This window comes from Pyxicephalus adspersus, chromosome 4, assembly GCF_032062135.1.
Source record: "Pyxicephalus adspersus chromosome 4, UCB_Pads_2.0, whole genome shotgun sequence".
Lineage (NCBI taxonomy): Eukaryota > Metazoa > Chordata > Amphibia > Anura > Pyxicephalidae > Pyxicephalus > Pyxicephalus adspersus.
The window spans coordinates 9,367,869-9,385,350 of NC_092861.1; the positions used below are offsets into that span (position 1 = coordinate 9,367,869).

General features: G+C 40.8%; 1 protein-coding gene and 6 non-coding genes across 7 annotated transcripts; 6 read left to right on the forward strand and 1 right to left on the reverse strand.

Annotated features, from left to right (window-relative positions):
- The first annotated feature begins 572 nt into the window (after positions 1 to 572).
- Positions 573 to 644, forward strand: TRNAA-UGC (transfer RNA alanine (anticodon UGC)). Its single transcript has one exon. It is a non-coding gene; the product is annotated as a tRNA-Ala (tRNA).
- Positions 645 to 3,511: 2,867 nt separating this feature from the next.
- TRNAA-CGC (transfer RNA alanine (anticodon CGC)) lies at positions 3,512 to 3,583 on the forward strand. The gene has a single exon. It is a non-coding gene; the product is annotated as a tRNA-Ala (tRNA).
- A 713-nt stretch (positions 3,584 to 4,296) lies between these two features.
- Positions 4,297 to 4,368, forward strand: TRNAA-UGC (transfer RNA alanine (anticodon UGC)). The gene has a single exon. It is a non-coding gene; the product is annotated as a tRNA-Ala (tRNA).
- A 2,803-nt stretch (positions 4,369 to 7,171) lies between these two features.
- On the reverse strand, positions 7,172 to 10,845 carry LOC140329961 (piggyBac transposable element-derived protein 4-like). Its single transcript, XM_072410346.1, has 2 exons — positions 10,388 to 10,845; positions 7,172 to 7,260 (listed from the first exon to the last, which is right to left on the reverse strand). Exons 1-2 carry the CDS (start codon positions 10,837 to 10,839, stop codon positions 7,221 to 7,223), a joined length of 492 nt encoding a protein of 163 aa, XP_072266447.1. The 5' UTR covers positions 10,840 to 10,845; the 3' UTR covers positions 7,172 to 7,220.
- Positions 8,509 to 8,580, forward strand: TRNAA-UGC (transfer RNA alanine (anticodon UGC)). Its single transcript has one exon. It is a non-coding gene; the product is annotated as a tRNA-Ala (tRNA).
- On the forward strand, positions 10,230 to 10,301 carry TRNAA-UGC (transfer RNA alanine (anticodon UGC)). Its single transcript has one exon. It is a non-coding gene; the product is annotated as a tRNA-Ala (tRNA).
- Positions 10,846 to 12,430: 1,585 nt separating the features above from the next.
- TRNAA-UGC (transfer RNA alanine (anticodon UGC)) lies at positions 12,431 to 12,502 on the forward strand. Its single transcript has one exon. It is a non-coding gene; the product is annotated as a tRNA-Ala (tRNA).
- Positions 12,503 to 17,482: the final 4,980 nt, after the last annotated feature.

Genomic DNA, 17,482 nt, shown 5'->3' on the forward strand with positions numbered 1-17,482 from the left:
GTGGAACATTGGTAACAGTGGAGAGATATTTCAGTTTAGCTGACTTTTACCTGCCCACAATCTGAATCTGAACATTTCTGTTGGTGGAGAACATTGGTGCCAGTAGAGGATATTGATGTTGCTGATGAAGAAATGATTTTTGCCCAGAGATAGTCTGAAACTTATGTTCATACCTAAATAGCCTGACCACAGGTTTACTTAAAGGTTAATACTTTTTTAAGGGTGTTTAAGACATAGATTCTACTTAAATAAATGTAAGAATTGTTGACAATGTTGAGTCTAAGCTTTTCATTGTTCTCTCTTCATCAAGGACTTTTTTGGGTAAGACTGAACACCACCCTACCACTAGGGGTCACTGCTACTGGCCTGAATAAACCAGTGCTAGGTGTGAAAGTTGTGTCATTTGAACTTTGGGCAGTGACAATAGTTTCAGTACTATTAGAAAAAAATATTAGAACAAAAATATTGTAAAAAACATTTTTATGAGAAAAAAATATAAGAAAGAAAAAACTATCACTCTAATAGGGAACCATTTAAGGTCAGGAATGCAGTAATTTTTATAGTCACCAGAAGGGGATGTAGCTCAGTGGTAGAGCGCATGCTTTGCATGTATGAGGCCCCGGGTTCAATCCCCGGCATCTCCATGTTTTAAAGACACATGATGATTTCAGTTCTTTCAACAATATAAAAAATAAAAAAACCCTATATGTATTGCAGAAGAGATAATGAATACATTGCCAACATATATTTAAGTTATATTGTTCTTTCTCGGAATGTCTTTATATTTACTGCAAATTTTAGCAATCCATATCCTCACCACTTTTAAGGTTTTTTTTTAGAGAGTTAAAAACAGATTCTGTTTTTTAAAAAAAGATAGTGTTGTGAACAATGTTGAATCTGTGCTCCATTTCGCAATGTCTGTAAAGCCTCTGGTGACACTGAACTCCTTCCTTCCACTAGGGGTCACTGTTATTGGACTGGATAAACAATTACTGTGGGTCTTCTGAACTTTAAAAAGTGTAAATAGTTTCAGCACAGGGGGCTGCTAACAGTAATATTTATTGATTACAATGTAATCTCTGCAGACTTCAAATGAATTCATGGTATTCAGGACTAGAGTGAAGCAGCTTCCCTGTGATACAAAATAAAAATGTTGCTGGGAAAAGAGCATATTATATGAATCAACCTTATTTGGAAAGTCCCTGGCTTCTCCACTTTTTTTTTTTTTTTTTTTGGAAACCATGCTTACTTCTTCTACAGTATTGATTGTTACACAGTTCATTTCACAAGATGAAACATCATAAACTCCACAAGATCCCTTTAGGTATTACCAAATTCATAAATCTTACAAAATAGACATATTCTACTTTTCTCATTTAATGCAGAGGTTTGAATTGTAGCAAAGTGTTTATTACCCCTCAAATTTTCTTTATCCTAATAGCTTTTTTAAAAAAAATCACTCTTTCATTCCACCATGCTCTCAGGACAGGAAGGGTAAATAAAGTCGCATCAACAAGGCATATATAGTACATAAAAAGAAAAATAATCTTTGTCCAAATCAAATGAAAATATTTTATGTTTAGCCTGTGGATAGAGTTTGAGTTAAAGGGTATGGGGTTTGGTTGAGGTAATAGTAAACCTCCAACCAAGTTTTCGATAATTTTGGGGTCCATTGAATGTTGACCATGAGCATTTTCCTCATGTACTATGCCCCTTATACCCACCAGGGCAGCTTTCTTGCACATGTGCTCCACCTCTTATCCATACATGTTTAGGGGCTGACAAACAACCTGCCATACATACCCCAGAGTCCTTGTCTTGCTATTAGCGCGAATGGGGTTTCTGCTTGTTTCTGCACTCTCTTGGAGGACCACAATTTAGTGGACTGTTGGAGGGAATTACATTCTACCATGAAGGATCGCATCCTCATGGTTCATGGTCACGAAATGACCATATCTTGGTCACCCAGTCTTTCCTCCCCCAGGTGGTACAAGCATAGAACCGTTCAGTGCCTTGGTCCGAATACTCACCGATTTCCATCACATGTTCTTCCACTCTCGCTAGTCCGTCTAGGAGGCTATGGCATTTGAATGAATCTATTCTCTCCAAAACTGGTGACCCATGATCAGATTCAGGCGCCACTGGATGAATACTTTCTCCTTAATGATAAAGATGACATTTCTTCAATAACCTTGTGGGAGGCTCATAAGGCTACCCTCAGAGGTCAACTTATCCAACTGGCATCCCAGCTGAAACGGGAACATATGGGTCTGATTGCTGATCTATCACAAAAATGTCAGCCTATGGAAGAGGCTTGGAAGCGTAAACCTTCAAAGACCCTTAGGCTTTGGAGACGTGTCTTGCCTTGGATCTCTTACTCAATGAACAGACTAAAAAGTCAATGCGCTGGACGAGACAGAAATTTTACTCTCAGGCCAACAAATCTGGTACTATTCTGGCTAGGCGTTAACGATTAGAGGCTCACTCTTTCAAACCTTATCAAGTAAGATCCTGTTCTGGATCCCTCACCTCCAATCCCGCAAAAATAGTTGCTGCCTCCTCTATCTATTCTAAACCTCCCTCCTTTCCAGTAAATGCTGCAGCTGTTTTTTTTAAGGACCTTCCTTTAATCCCTATTCCTCAATCATGCATCATGCTAACATACAAGCACCTTTTCTTACCAAGCTTTTTAATTCACTGAAAGATGGACATGCCTTACACCCATCATCAATTAGCGGCTTTTGTCCCTATACTTTCCAAACCTGGTAAAGATCATCATTAGCCCTAAACTTATCAACCTATATCCCTTCTCTATCTTGATAACAAAATTTTGGCCACTAGGCCAAATACCTTTCTGGGAAACCTCATACATAAGGGTCAGATAGGCTTTATTCCACATCAACAGGCTCTGGATAACATAAGGAAAGTATCCCACCTTATATATGTACTGAGGGAAAGTAACCAGGCTCGTTTATTACTCTCCCTGGATATACAAAAGGCATTTGACAGTGTGCCCTGGGAGTATGTCTTGTTTCTCCTTGACAGATGGGGATTTCCCCAGGAATTTCGAGACTGGCTTTTCTCATTATATACGGCTCTCTTGGCAACTGGTAAATATGCCGGGCATTATTCTGATCCCTTTCTGAGCAGAACAGACTCTAGACAAAGCTGCCCTCTGTCCCCTGCACTATTCGCATTGGCCATGGAGCCCTTGACGATCCACATCCGACGCCTGAATGCAATCTATGGGGTGCAAGTAGGGGTGACAAAATATAAGCAACATTAATATAAAAACGATACGTTGCTTACGCTGACCCAGCCACTAATATCCATCCCCAACAGAGGTTCTCTTTGTTCTCGGGTTTGCAGGTGAACATGGAAAAGTATGAGTGAGTATTTAGGAGACCGAAGAAGATAGGTAGGCAAGTTTGAAAAGATGAGTTTTTAGTGCTCTTTTAAATGAGCAGAAAGTAGGAGAAAATCGAATAGGATTAGGACCAATCCAGAGAGTGGGGATGTAGCTCAGTGGTAGAGCGCATGCTTCGCATGTATGAGGCCCCGGGTTCAATCCCCGGCATCTCCAGGTTTTGTATTGCACAGATGTATATTGCAAATGCTAAATTGATTTGCTAATATTCAGTGAATTATACCAATGCTACCAGACTATTCAATACCCCAAAGTTATCAACCCACTTTGACAAATTCCATAGTTGGAAGGTATGAGTTAAAATATATTAAACTAGTACAACCCGATTCTCAAAAGAATTGTAAATCCAAGAGTGGCAATCATGGAGGGTGTGCCGTGTGCAGGTTGGGTCTGTGCATAATTACATTTGTTTAGTATATAGGATTATTACAATGCAGAAAACTTGTGAAATTAGATTGTTTTAAGTCGGGTAAAATAGGGCATTGGGCATATATAAAGTGGGGGGTCCAAAGTGTACAGTATTGTAGCTCCCTGCACCCCTATTATTCTTTTATTTTAAGTCTTAAGGTAAACTGGGGGTGCAGTTTGCTGTATCCTAAAACCACCCCTGCTTCAAGGGTCTTGATATTTAATGCAAATACCAGATATTTAAATGTCATATATATTGATATTTGAATGTCATAACAGACATTTAAACTTTAGTTAGAAGGGTTAAAATGTCCAATATTGGAGGTCGTAATATGTGAAGAGACCACTATTGCAACTGGGTCCCCTGTACCTCAGGGCCCATATTGACCCTACTACCGTAGTCAATGGCAGAAGTGGACTGAGATCCTATAAAATGACATACTTGCAATTGGTTTTTGTGAGGGGATGTAGCTCAGTGGTAGAGCGCATGCTTTGCATGTATGAGGCCCCGGGTTCAATCCCCGGCATCTCCATATTTTGGTTAGTATATACATGCTCAAAACTATACTGGTGCCATGTGAACCAAAGTAATCACAGAGCAGGCACACTCATTTCACCCACTATAGTAGGCTAACCCCTTTTAGCAGTAATCCCGAGAACATGCAAAAAGCAGTAACCCCGAGCCACACTTACCTGGTCCCATCAGTGTCCTGCTCATCCGTGCCCATCCGTGCCCATTATATATTATATATGCTACTGTACAGTTATATTATCAGTTTCAGTATTTTTATGCACCCTTGTTTTACCAGATTTTTGTGTTTTTTTATTTAAAGTTTATTATTAAATTTATTAAATATTGGACATATTTCAGTGAGTTATGCCTAAGAATTATAGACCTACAATGTAAAATAAATACCCATGCAAAACAATGTACCGGATACGGACAGAATTGGAACGCCAGGGGGGTTAATCATAGCATCAAAAGCTGCCCTATGCCACTCTCTATGTTGGCCAAGCAGGGATCCTGCCTAGACAACAGTCTTACTACTGAGCCTCCATTGCTGTCTTTAAGGAGCCTCCAAAATTTTTACCTTTGGCAATAGGAACTCTTTACATTTTTGACCAGAAATCTAACACAAAAAACAAGATATACAACATATCCACAGGCCTAAAAATGCATATTGTTTTTTGTGTAGTTCTGCCCATGTATATCCAGTGCTGCCACAGTAATTCATTTTAACTTTTTAACAGTTTAGCAGGGGAAAACACAGCATGTAACAGGGGTGCAAGTATTCTGCACATATGAAAGTGATGCATACATACAGTGGTGCAGTCAATACTATAACATGTAGTGTATATATGTGAACCCATGGTATTATGGCCATTTCAATTTATGTATCAAGAAGGGGATGTAGCTCAGTGGTAAAGTGCATGTATGTATGAGGCCCTGGGTTCAATCCCCAGCATCTCCAGGGTTTTGGTCATCATATGATGAATATGAACCCAGCCTCAAGTATGTCCGGTGAGTTTCTCATTTATCAATGTCATGGTATATCCAGTAATAGTCTAACTCACCTGAACTTTGTTTTTTGCTTGTTTTACTACAAACGTTTTGCAACCATACCAAGCTACTTCCTCAGCTCTAATATACCGCATATAACCACACTTTAAATTCTAAGCCAATCACCATCAAACAATGGTTGTCCAAGAACAAGTTGATATCACCCAGTTTATATTACGTCATTCAATCACCACAGTGTCATGGGAGAAGCAGAACACACATAGTAATAGTCATCCCAAATGTGGCTGGAGTGTCAGAATGAGACTGGCTTGTATATCACAAATACCCAAACATGTGTGAAGGAACCTGGTATATGTAGTGCAGTGCAGGGAGGAATGCAAATACTTGTACATTACGGATACAAAACATCTAAACAAAATGATGGCCCAACAACAAAAAATGTCTCAATATAGTTACATGGTAAGTCAGGTAAAAAAAAGACCATCAAGTTCAACCCCTAGGGAAATAAACATATCCCAGATATAAAACCCTATAAGACATAGTTGATCCAGAGGACGGCCAAAAAAAACCCTGGTACACTTTTCTCCAACAGGGGAAAAAAATTCCTTCTCAGTCTCTGTTACCTTACTTTAAAGCCTTAAAACCCAGACCGGATTTTTATGTCTAAAAAGCAGTACATTGTCTTTCATGAAATTTTTTTTAACAGTATAATATAATAGTACGAGTATAATAAAGTTTAAAACACAAAATCATGTCAAAATAATAAATTAAATACATTTAATATTAAATTTAATAATAAACTTTAACATGATTTTGTGTTCCAAACCTTATTATACTCATACTAATATATTATACTGTAAAATACATTTTCATGAAAGACAATGTACCGCTTTTAGACATATAAATCCAGTGTATTACATTCAATACAGGTATTTTGTATTGAATGCAATACAAAATAATTTGAAATTTCTGCCGTGACCCTAGCGATGGCTGCACGCACCAACGTCATTGGTAACTTCTGGGGAATGTCAGTGCACTCGCTGGGGGACAGATCAAAACAAGGGAACACGGCCAGAAGATGGGCACAGACGGGCAGGATACTGGAGGACGCCGGTGGGACCAGGTAAGACTTTATTTATTACTGTGCCTCGGGGTTACCGCTTTCAGATGGGTTCTTTTACCCCGAGCCTCATTCGGGGTTACCGTCTAGGAGTTTAAGGCAATCTATAGTAGTTGCTGAAACTACTTCCTGAGGGAACCGATTTCACAATTTCACAGACCTTACAGTGAAGAATCTCTTCTTTACCTGAAGCTTAAACTTCTTTTTCTCCAGACGCAAAGAATGCCTTCTTGTTCTTTGTAACGATCCCAAAGTGAATCATGGAGAAGAGAGTTCTCTATATGGACCGTTTATTAATTTATACAGGGTGATCATATCCCCCCTTATACGTCTCTTCTCAAGGGAGAATAGATTCAGTTAAGCTAATCTCTCCTCATAGCTGAGCTCCTCCATTCCTTTTATTAGTTTAGTTTCCCTTCTCTGCAGTCTCTCCAATTCCACAATGTCCTTTTTGTGAACTGGTGCCAAAAACTGGACCCCATATTCCAGATGTGGTCTGACCAATGCTTTGTACAAGGGCAGGATTATGTCTCCATCTCTGGAGTCTAGAATGAAGTGTTTAAAGAATGACTTCGCCCAACAACTGGTGCACCCAGGAAGGCATTTGGATGCCTGCATGGAGGAGGCAATTCCACAAATCATAATAGTTTTCATTGCATGGCTACAGCAAAATTCTAGAAAGGAGAAATCTTACCTGGTTGGTAGTTTTCTGCTCATGGCAAGGAAAGTTCCGCACAATCTCTTTACATGCCCAGTTTCAGTGTGTGCAAAGTTGTGTCCCGCCTACAAAAAAATCAAGACATATCATACCGTCAAAACCAAAGTTACAAATTACTTAGCCTTATGCCCTTAACAATTTGCCCTAAATGCCCTAAACAAACTTTTTCTGGATGCGGTCTTTAAGCAAGTTTTCTTACTTTTTTGTCTATTTAGGGATTGACTTTTCTAAACCTATTGACCCTAACTTCCATATTAACCATCTGTGGGGTGCGGTGTCAAATGCTTTAGCAAAGTCCAAGTACACTATATCAACTGCTATTCCATTGTCTACCTGTTTACTTACTTCCTCCTAAAAAGAGAGTAAATTTGTTTGACAACTTCTGTCTTTCTTGAAGCCATGCTGGCTATCACTTATAATATTATTTTCTAGCAGAAACTTCTCTATGTGGTTCTTTATTAAACTCTCTAGGACCTTTCCAACTATGGATGTTAAACTAACAGGTCTGTAGTTACCTGGTAATTACTTACTCCCTTTTTGAGGATAGGAACCACATTGGTCTTACACCAATCCATTGGTACCATAACAGTGATTAAGGAGTCTCTAAAAATGATAATAGCTTTGAAATAATTGAGCTCAGCTCTTTGAGGACATGTGGATGTAATCCATCGGGTCCTCGTGCTTTGTCAACCTTAGTTTTGTCCAACTGTTTCTCAATCATATCAATTTTGAGCCATTTAAGGCAGTGACATTGCTATAAGAATTTGTACTTGAGCTCTGCCATTTTCCTTTGTGTACACAGAGCTAAAAAAGTGTTTAGGAAATTCGCCTTTTCTTTATCCCCAGTTACCAACTTAGAGATATCCTTTAAGGGGCCTACATGCTCAGATCTGATCTTTTTGCTATCAATATATTTAAAAACACTTACTTTCATTTGCAATCTGTCTTTCATTTTGAAGTGTTGCACATTTTATCTCCTTTTTTTACACCTTTTGTTATATTCTTTATAGTTTTCAAATGATTAAGGTGATCCTTCATTTTTATATTTTTGGAATGCTCTTTTTCCTATTCTTTTTGGCTTTTTTCACATAGTCACATTCATTTTAACCTCTTAAACTTGGGTTGAGGCTGTAATATGTGACAGCCCCTCAATAGATAAACTGTTAGGCAGATCATGCGTGTAGAAATGGGGTGAAGAGACCACTATTGCAACTGGGCCCCCTGCACCTCAGGGCCCACATTGACCCTACTGATCAATGGCAAAAGTGGACTGAGATCCTATAAAATGACATACTTGCAATGAGCTGGTGTAAGGGGATGTAGCTCAGTGGTAGAGCGCATGCTTTGCATGTATGAGGCCCCGGGTTCAATCCCCGGCATCTCCACATTTTGGTAAGTACATGCTCAAAACTATACTGGTGTCCTGTGAACCAAAGTAATCACAGAGCAGGCACACTCATTTCACCCCCTATAGTAGGCTAACTCTTTTAGCAGTAATCCCGAGAACATGCAAGAAGCAGTAACCCCGAGCCACACTTACCTGGTCCTCATCCCTGCCCATCCTCTGGCTTCGTCCTGTTTATTCAATCTTCTGCCGGCGAGTGCAAAGATGTTCCATGATGGTGCATGCAGGATGCGTGGCGGGAAATTCAAGCTGTTTTGTATTGGATTTAATACAAAATAACTATATTGAATCCATTACAAATCATTAATATTAGTAATCATTATATACTATATATATTTATTCTTTATAGTTTTCAAACGATTAAGGTGATCCTTCATTTTTATATTTTTGGAATGCTCTTTTTCCCATTCTTTAAGGCTTTTTTCACGTAGTCACATTAATTTTAACCTCTTAAACTTATTACTCATTGGAATATATTTTTCAGTGTGCTGTTGTACAACAGACTTGAAACATTCCCAATTCTATTCTGTGTTCTTTGACAATATTGTCTTCCAGTCCAAGTCACAGAGAGGAGCCCTTAATAATGGAAAATTTCCTCTCATAAAACTGAATGTTTTTATCTTTCCTGTTTTTACTTCCTGTTTACAGCTTACATTAAACAAAATCATATTATGGTCACTGCTATTCATTTGCAATGGGGCTGCCACAGGGAGACACTATATGTAGTTACAAGTAGCGGTTTCTGGTGTAAGGAAGTGGTAAACGCAAAGCAACTTCACTGCCAGTGTGAATTTAGCCTAAGGATGTAACTTGTGTTCTTGTGACACCTAAGGGTTCAGCAGCACTGAGATGCAAAATGAATAAGTTTCAATTTCTAATTTTATTAAATAAATACCAGCTATTTAGGATGCACGGTGCCTTACCAACCTAAATGTCATAAAGTCAGAGTTCACATTTACTCAAACTTAATTATATAAAACAATCCTGATGTTAGCTTTACTACCTAGTGAGTCACTGACCTGAAAAAGGCATGTAAGTGAAATCTGAGGCTGTCTTCTCATTATACTTGAGAGATCCAAGATAGTGACTCAGTGGATAAGAAATCCAGTTTGATGATTACAGCTTAAATCGGCCTTTCAAACCTTTTTACCTATTAGAAACCTTTGAAATAATTTTTAGGTCTTGGGGAACACCTGCAAAAAGCAATTTATTGGGGGTCAACTGTGAAAAAACCCTCTTGAATTGGTGGCCAGTAGACATAATTCCCCCTAAGAGTGTTGGCTAAAAGATAGCACCTTTATAGACAACTGAATGCATTATTAGAGTCATGTAACTTGTTCTACCAAAGGGTATCAGCCGCAGCATGTTGGCCAGCCTATTCAAATGGAAGGGCTGCCCTTTCATTTGATTGAGCTAGGCAACATGCTACAATGTACAAAAAATTGTGCATGCAGTGCTTTGGGGTGCCATTAGGACTGATTGGCAGCTCAGTGCAACATCGTTGCAGCACAATGTCTTAAGGTTTGCTAAAAAATGCATGTGTTACTGCAACAAATGCAAGTAGGAAGGGGACAACAAAAAAAAAACATAAAAGCTCTGAAAACCTTATATTTAAAGAATCGTAATGTGGGGGATGTAGCTCAGTGGTAGAGCGCATGCTTTGCATGTATGAGGCCCCGGGTTCAATCCCCGGCATCTCCACTTTTTATTTGCCCTGAGAAACATCTCTTTGCATCTTTAATTGCAACTTTCTGCCCAGTGATTTCTTTCCACAGAGGAGCCTATACCTTTGATGGTTTAACCTCCGTGGCGGTGATGACCAAGTTTGGTGGTTCTTGACAAAAGATTCAGAAACTTTCAAAATTAAGTCAGAATGATTTCCAGGCCTGTCACTCTTTTGCGTGTAGAAAATGTAGGCATTCCACAAGCATTGCTCAACAAGATGCCTGAAAATCTTTTTGTTGTACTTCTTATGCTTTTTCCTCATCGCTGGGTAGAATGTCATGGCTTGGTCAGATCTGTCGACACCTCCCATGGTGTTGTTGTAGTCAATCACCACCTGTGGCTTCATCACTTCTTTCCCACGTTTTGTGTGTACCAGAACAGTGGAGGCATCATGGACAGTACTCATCAGGCACACATCTTTCTTGTTACGCCATCTCAGGGCCATCATCTCTCTTTTCTGCCAGGCAACAATTTCTCCTGTCTTCAGTTTCCCTTTTGCAAACATTGATTGCATGTTGCGCCGGTTAGCCCTAACGGTTCAATAGACATCTGTTCTGTGTTGCAGAGGAAACTCATAATACAGAAGATGTGTAAAAGTTGTCGGTTGTGACACAATATCCCTGATTTAGCAATGGCTCAATGAGTGATTGTACAGAAGATGTTGCCATTCCATAGTTGCTGTATTTTGGGTTGAATTTTGTCCCTTTTCCAGTGTATAGGACTGAATTACAAATGTAGCCAGTTGACGATTCACCTGGCATGTAGGATTTTAGGCCAAATCGTGCCCTCTTTGACGCAATGTATTGCACCCAGCTGACCCTCCCCTTGTAGGCCATTAGACTTTCGTCTATGCTGATGTCTCTTTGTGGCACATTTTTTAGAATCATTTGAGATACTTCCCAAATTTTTTTGAGTTTTGGTGCAGGATGAGTAGTTTCATCAAACTCTTCACTGTTGGCAAACTGTAGATATTTCATGATCAGGGTAAATCTGTACTCTGGCATGACTGTGGTAAAGAATGGAGAGGCAAGTATTTTGTTGGTAGAGCAATACTACTTCTGCAGGGGTTTGTCCACCACTACCTGAAGTATCACTAAGCCCGGAAATAGCCAAATTTCATTTTTAGTCACTGGTTCCCACTTTCTGCCTCTTGCAAACCTTAGGTGTGGAGCAGCTAATTGTTGTTCAGCGTACCTGTTTATCTCAGCAACTATTTTTTCAATAACCTCATCAGTCAGAAACAATTGCAGGTATACCAAGGGATTGTTGCGTTCAGCATCAATTTTCACATCAGGTGCTCCAGTAAATGGGAATCCTGGGGGCACTGCCTGAGCCGCATCAGGGTTAATAGAGCACCAAGTTCACACATCACTGACCTCAAACTCAGATTCATCACTGTGTTCACTTTCACTGTCTGATGACAAGTTTCCTGGTGAATCACTATCGCTCCATTCCACAAGTAATTCCAAATCACTTTGCTTGCTGCTTTTTAGCTGTTCAAAAACGCCTTTTGGATGTGGTCAAGTCTCCAGTAAGAAGTCAAGGACGTTCATGGTCAGGGACAAGTGTTCAAATGAAGAAATGATGAAAAGGTCAGGAAAAGTTCAAGCAAAAGTCAGATCAAGGTCAGGGCTAATATTGGACAAAATATCAGGGCACTGGACAAAGCTGTTGGATGCATTAATAGATGTACTTTTACATTTATTATTTTATTTATTATATTTTACGGCCAAGCATTTAAAAGCAGATTACAATGTAATCTGTTTTAAAATTTCTGGCCACGCTTTCTCAGCGTACCGATGCTTCACGCATCACATCGAGGATGCGATGCAGAAGCCGGCTGGGGATTGTTTAGTACGCGGCTTGATTGAGGGGAGCAGGTAGGAGTTTTTTTTCCTACTCCGAGTGTGACTCAGGGTTTCCGCTTTTGATAAAAAAAATACACCCCGAGTCACACTCAGGAATACCACCAGGGGGGTTAAAGTGGACCCAAAATCATAAAAAATATAATATGTAGTAGTAGAGTGTCTGCAAATTCATTTAATTGATGTGCATAGCAGCAGTTTAGTCAGCAAAAAATACAAGTGTTCCCAGCACCTTCAGAAGGGGATGTAGCTCAGTGGTAGAGCGCATGCTTTGCATGTATGAGGCCCGGGGTTCAATCCCCGGCATCTCCACATTTTAGAAACATACTTATCAAACAACATTCATCGTGTCTACTTATTGAACAACTTAAAAGGTAATAAATAAACTCTATACGTTGCAGGAAATACTATAAATGAATACATTGCTGGCTGAAGTCACATTGTACTTCCTGATGGCTTGCGATATTTAGTGCAGAGTTTAATAATCAATTATAAAGCGCCAATATATTATGCAGCGCTGTACAATAAATGACAGACAGATACAGACAGTGACACAGGAGGAGAAGACCCTGTCTAGGAGGTAGGGAGGTATCACACAATAGGAGGGAGATATGTAGTGCTGGGAAGTAGTGACGGTTTTAAGAGACAGAAGAAGACGGGTAGGCAAGTTTGAATAGATGAGTTTTGAGTGCTCTTTTAAATGAGCAGAAAATTGGAGCAAGCAGAATAGGACGAGGAAGACCATTCCAGGGAGTTGGGGAGGCTTGAGAAAAGTCTTGGAGCCATGCATGTGATGAGGTTATGAGTGAAGTCATTAGTAGGTCATTGGAGAAGCGGAGAGAGTGGCTAGGGGAATATTTTTCTATCAGGTCAGAAAGGTAAGTGGGACAAGAACCGTGGAGGGATTTGAAGGCAAAGCACAGGAGCTTGAATTTGATTCTCAGGTAAAATGGAAGCCAATGGAGAGAACTACAAAGAGATGCAGCGGAAGAGGAGTGGAGGGAAGGATGGATGAGTCTGGCTGCAGCGATCATAATAGATTGTAGAGGAGAGAGTCGAGTTAGGGGAATACCAGCGAGAAGGATGTTACAGTAGTCCAGACGGGAGATGATAAGAGCGTATACAAGGAGTTTGGTGGTCTCAGGGGACAGGTAGAGGTGGATTTTGGAGATGTTGCGTAGGTGAAAGTGACAGGACCTGGAAATGTTCTGAATATGGGGGGTAAATGAGAGGGCAGAATAAAAGGTGACGCCAAGACAACATGCCTGGTGGGAGGGACAAATAACAGTGTTATAACAGTTAGGAATGTGTCAGGGAGATTTGTAATCTGAGGGGGGTGGGGGGTGGTGATGAGTTCTGTTTTATCCAGGTTGAGTTTCAGGAATCGGTCACACATCCATGAGGAGATGGCTGACAGGCAGCATGAGACCTTATCCAGGACTGAGGGAGACAGGTCAGGGGTGGACAGATAAATTTGAGTGTCATCAGCATACAGATGGTACTGTAAGCCAAAGTAGGATATGAGACTACCGAGAGAGGAGGTGTACAGAGAAAAGAGAACCGGTCCAAGGACTGACCCTTGGGGAACACCAACAGGGAGGAGAGTGGGTGAGGAGGAATTACCATTGAAGGAAATTTGAAAGGAGCGGTCAGACATATAGGAAGCAAACCAAGAGAGAGCAGTGTCACTGATACCAATGGAGCGCATGATTTGTATTAGAAGGGGGTGATCAACAGTGTCAAAAGCAGAGGAAAGATCAAGGAGAAGGAGCAGGGAAAAGTTGCCTTGAGACTTAGCTCTGATGAGGTCATTGGCCACTTTAGTAAGGGCTGTTTCAGTGGATTGGGCAGCTCGAAAGGCAGACTGGAGGGGGTCAAGGAGAGAGTTGGTGCTCAGGTAATGGGTGAGTCTTTTGTAGGCAAGGACGTTTGGAAAAATATGGGGGAAGGGAGAGGGGTCTAGCAAGGGTTTCTTCAGGATAGGGAAATAATTACATGTTTGAAAGCAGAGAGGTATATACCAGTGGAAAGGGAGAGGGTAAAGAGTTTGGTCAGGGAAGGGCCAGGGTGGAGGAATGGGCACAGAGTAGATCAGAGGGAATTGGTTCAAGCGGACAGGTAGTAGATAGAGATGATGAGGGAAGAGCGGAGACTTCGTCCACATTAACAGGGCTGAAGAAGGTCAGTGATGATTTACAGGTGGGAGGGGTGGGTATGGTTGGAGTGGCTCAGTGAGCAGAGACAATATGTCTGATTTTGTCTATTTTATCTCCAAAGCAAGTGGCAATGTCTTGGGCAGAGAAGGATGTTGTAGGGGGAGCAGTTGTGCGGTTTCGGAGAAAGTCAATTATTGAGAAGAGGTTCTATGGGTTGGAATCTTGAGAGGAAATAACAGCGGAGAAATAATTTTGCTTGGTGACAGTAAGCTCAGTGTTAAAGCGTTGTAGTCTGGCTTTGTAGTCCATGAAGTCAGCGCTGCGGCCAGTTTTCCTCCACTGGCGCTCAAACAGTCTTTTGTAAATGATTGGTGTAATTGTTGTGCCAGGGTCAGGGGTTGGCAGGACGGGGTAGCAGAAGGTTGCAGGGGCAATTTATCCAGAGCCAAGGGAAGAGAGTAGTTGAAATGGGTGGCAGCTTTATCCGGGAAGGTGATTTTGGAAAGAGTGGGGGTAAGGGACGAAAGGTAGTTTGGGAATAGCTTGTGGTCAAGGTTATGGATATCTCTCTGCCATTGAGCAGGTCTGGGTGTGGCAAAGGGGGCCAAGAGTTCGATAGGTTGAAGGTGATAAGGTTTTGATTAGAAAGAGGAAATGGCAAGTTGTCAAGGAGGGTGAGGTTGCAGAGTTTGGAAAATACCAGGTCTAAAGTGTGTCCGGCTATGTGTGAAGGAGACCCACACCACCCCCTACTTTGTTGCCAGGTCTAGGGGTATATGTAAAGTGCAGGCCTACATAGGAGAGAGCAGCAGCAGAGGCAGAGTCAGAGGAGGAAAGCCAAATTTCAGCAAGAGCCAGGAAGTTTAGAGAGTTAGAGAGGAGAAGATTATGGATAGAGGTTAGCTTATTAAAGACAGATCTGGCATTCTATAGTCTGCCAGAGAAAGGGGGTAAGAACTTATGGGTGGTGGGAATGGTATCAAAGTTAGAAGGAGGGTGGATGTTGGTGAAAGGGTAGGGAAGGGGGAGGCTGTGGGGGAACCAGGGGTGGGTGGGATGTCACCAGAAAGTAGTAAAAGAGTGAAAACAGAAGAATGAAGGAGCAGAGAGAAAATGAGTTATCAGACTGGGGAGAAGAGAGAATAGAGCCAGCAAAGAGAGTGCAGGGTGAACAATACATAGTAACAGGTAATTGTGAGTCATAGGAGTACATGATATACAGTTAGGTCCATAAATATTTGGAGAGAGACAACTTTTTTCTAATTTTGGTTCTGTACATTATCACAAGTAATGTTAAATGAACCAACTCAGATGCAGTTGAACTGCAGACTTTCAGCTTTAATTCAGTGGGTTGAACAAAAAGATTGCATAAAAATGTGAAAAATCTTATTACACAATCACTTCATTTCAGGGGCTCAAATTAAATTGGACAATTGACTCAAAGGCTATTTCATGGGCTGGCGTGTGCAATTCCTTTGTTATGTCATTATCAATTAGGCAGATAAAAGGCCTGGAGTTGATTTGGGGGGGGGGGGGGTTGTGGATGTGGAAGATTTTTGCTGTAAACAGACAACATGCGGTCAAGGGAGCTCTCCATGCAGGTGAAACAAGCCATCCTTAAGCTGCAAAAACAGAAAAAACTCATCTGAGAAATTGCTACAATATTAGGAGTGGCAAAATCTACAGTTTTGTACATCATGAGAAATAAACAAAGCACTGGTGAACTCGGCAACACCAAAAGACCTGGACGTCCACGGAAGACAACAGTGGTGGATGATGGCAGAATCATTTCCATGGTGAAGAGAAACCCCTTCACAGCAGCTGAACAACACTCTCCAGGAAGTAGGCGTATCGATATCCAAGTCTACCATAAAGAGAAGACTGCATGAATACAGAGGGTGCACTGCAAGCAGCAAGCCACTCATAAGCCTAAAGAATAGAAAGGCTAGATTAAACTCTGCTAAAAAAAATAAAAAAAAAACAGCACAGTTCTGGAAAAACATTCTTTGGACAGACAAAACCAAGATCAACCTTTACCAGAATGATGGCAAGAAAAAAAGTATGGAGAAGGCGTGGAACAGGTCATGATCCAAAGCATAGCACATCATCTGTAAAACATGGCGGAGGCAGTGTGATGGCTTGGACGTGCATGGCTGCCATGGCACTGGGACACTAGTGTTTATCCATTATGTGACACAGGACAGAAGCAGCCGAATGAATTCTGAGGTGTTCAGAGACATACTGTCAAATCCAGCTAAATGCAGTCACATTGATTGGGAGGGGCTTCATAATACAGATGGACAATGACCCAAAACATACAGCCAAAGCAACCCAATTAAAGCAAAGAAGTGGAATATTCTTGAATGGCCAAGTCAGTCACCTGATGTGAACCCAATTGATCGTGCATTTCACATGTTGAAGAATAAACTTCAGACAGAAAGGCCCACAAACAAAAAGCAACTGAAAGCCGCTGCAGTAAAGGCCTGGCAGAGCATTTAAAAGGAGGAAACCCAGCATCTGGTGATGTCCATGAGACTACAGGCTGTCATTGCCAGCAAAGGGTTTTCAACCAAGTATTAGAAATGAACATTTTATTTTCAGCTTTTTAATTTGTCCAATTACTTTTGAGCCCCTGAAATGAAGTGATTGTGTAATAAAAGGCTTCTGAGTTGTTTCATTTAAAATTAATTGTGGTACAGAACCAAAATTAGAAAAAAGTTGTCTCTGTGCAAATATTTATGGACCTAACTATAGTGTGGCAAATTGAAATCCATGTGAATGGCCCCTGTATTATGAGATGTAGTGAAGCTTGTCATCTTGCTGAGCTCCAGGAGTGGGATAGCAATCAGTATGGATAGTATAAGGCATCCTTCATCAAGTTAATTCTATTTGGCACAGGTTTTTCTGCACCAAAAAAAAAAAAAAAAATCACACATTGCTTATTGGCACCAATATTCTTGCCACAGGTACCGTATTTTATGCCGTATAAGACGCAATTTTTCTTCCCCAAAACTGGGGGGGCAAAGTTGGTGCGTCTTATACGACAAATATGTTATAAAATAATTAAAATAAGATACTCACCCGATACCCGATCCTGCGTGTGTCTCCTCTCCTCGCTGGCTGCAGCGTGTGTCTC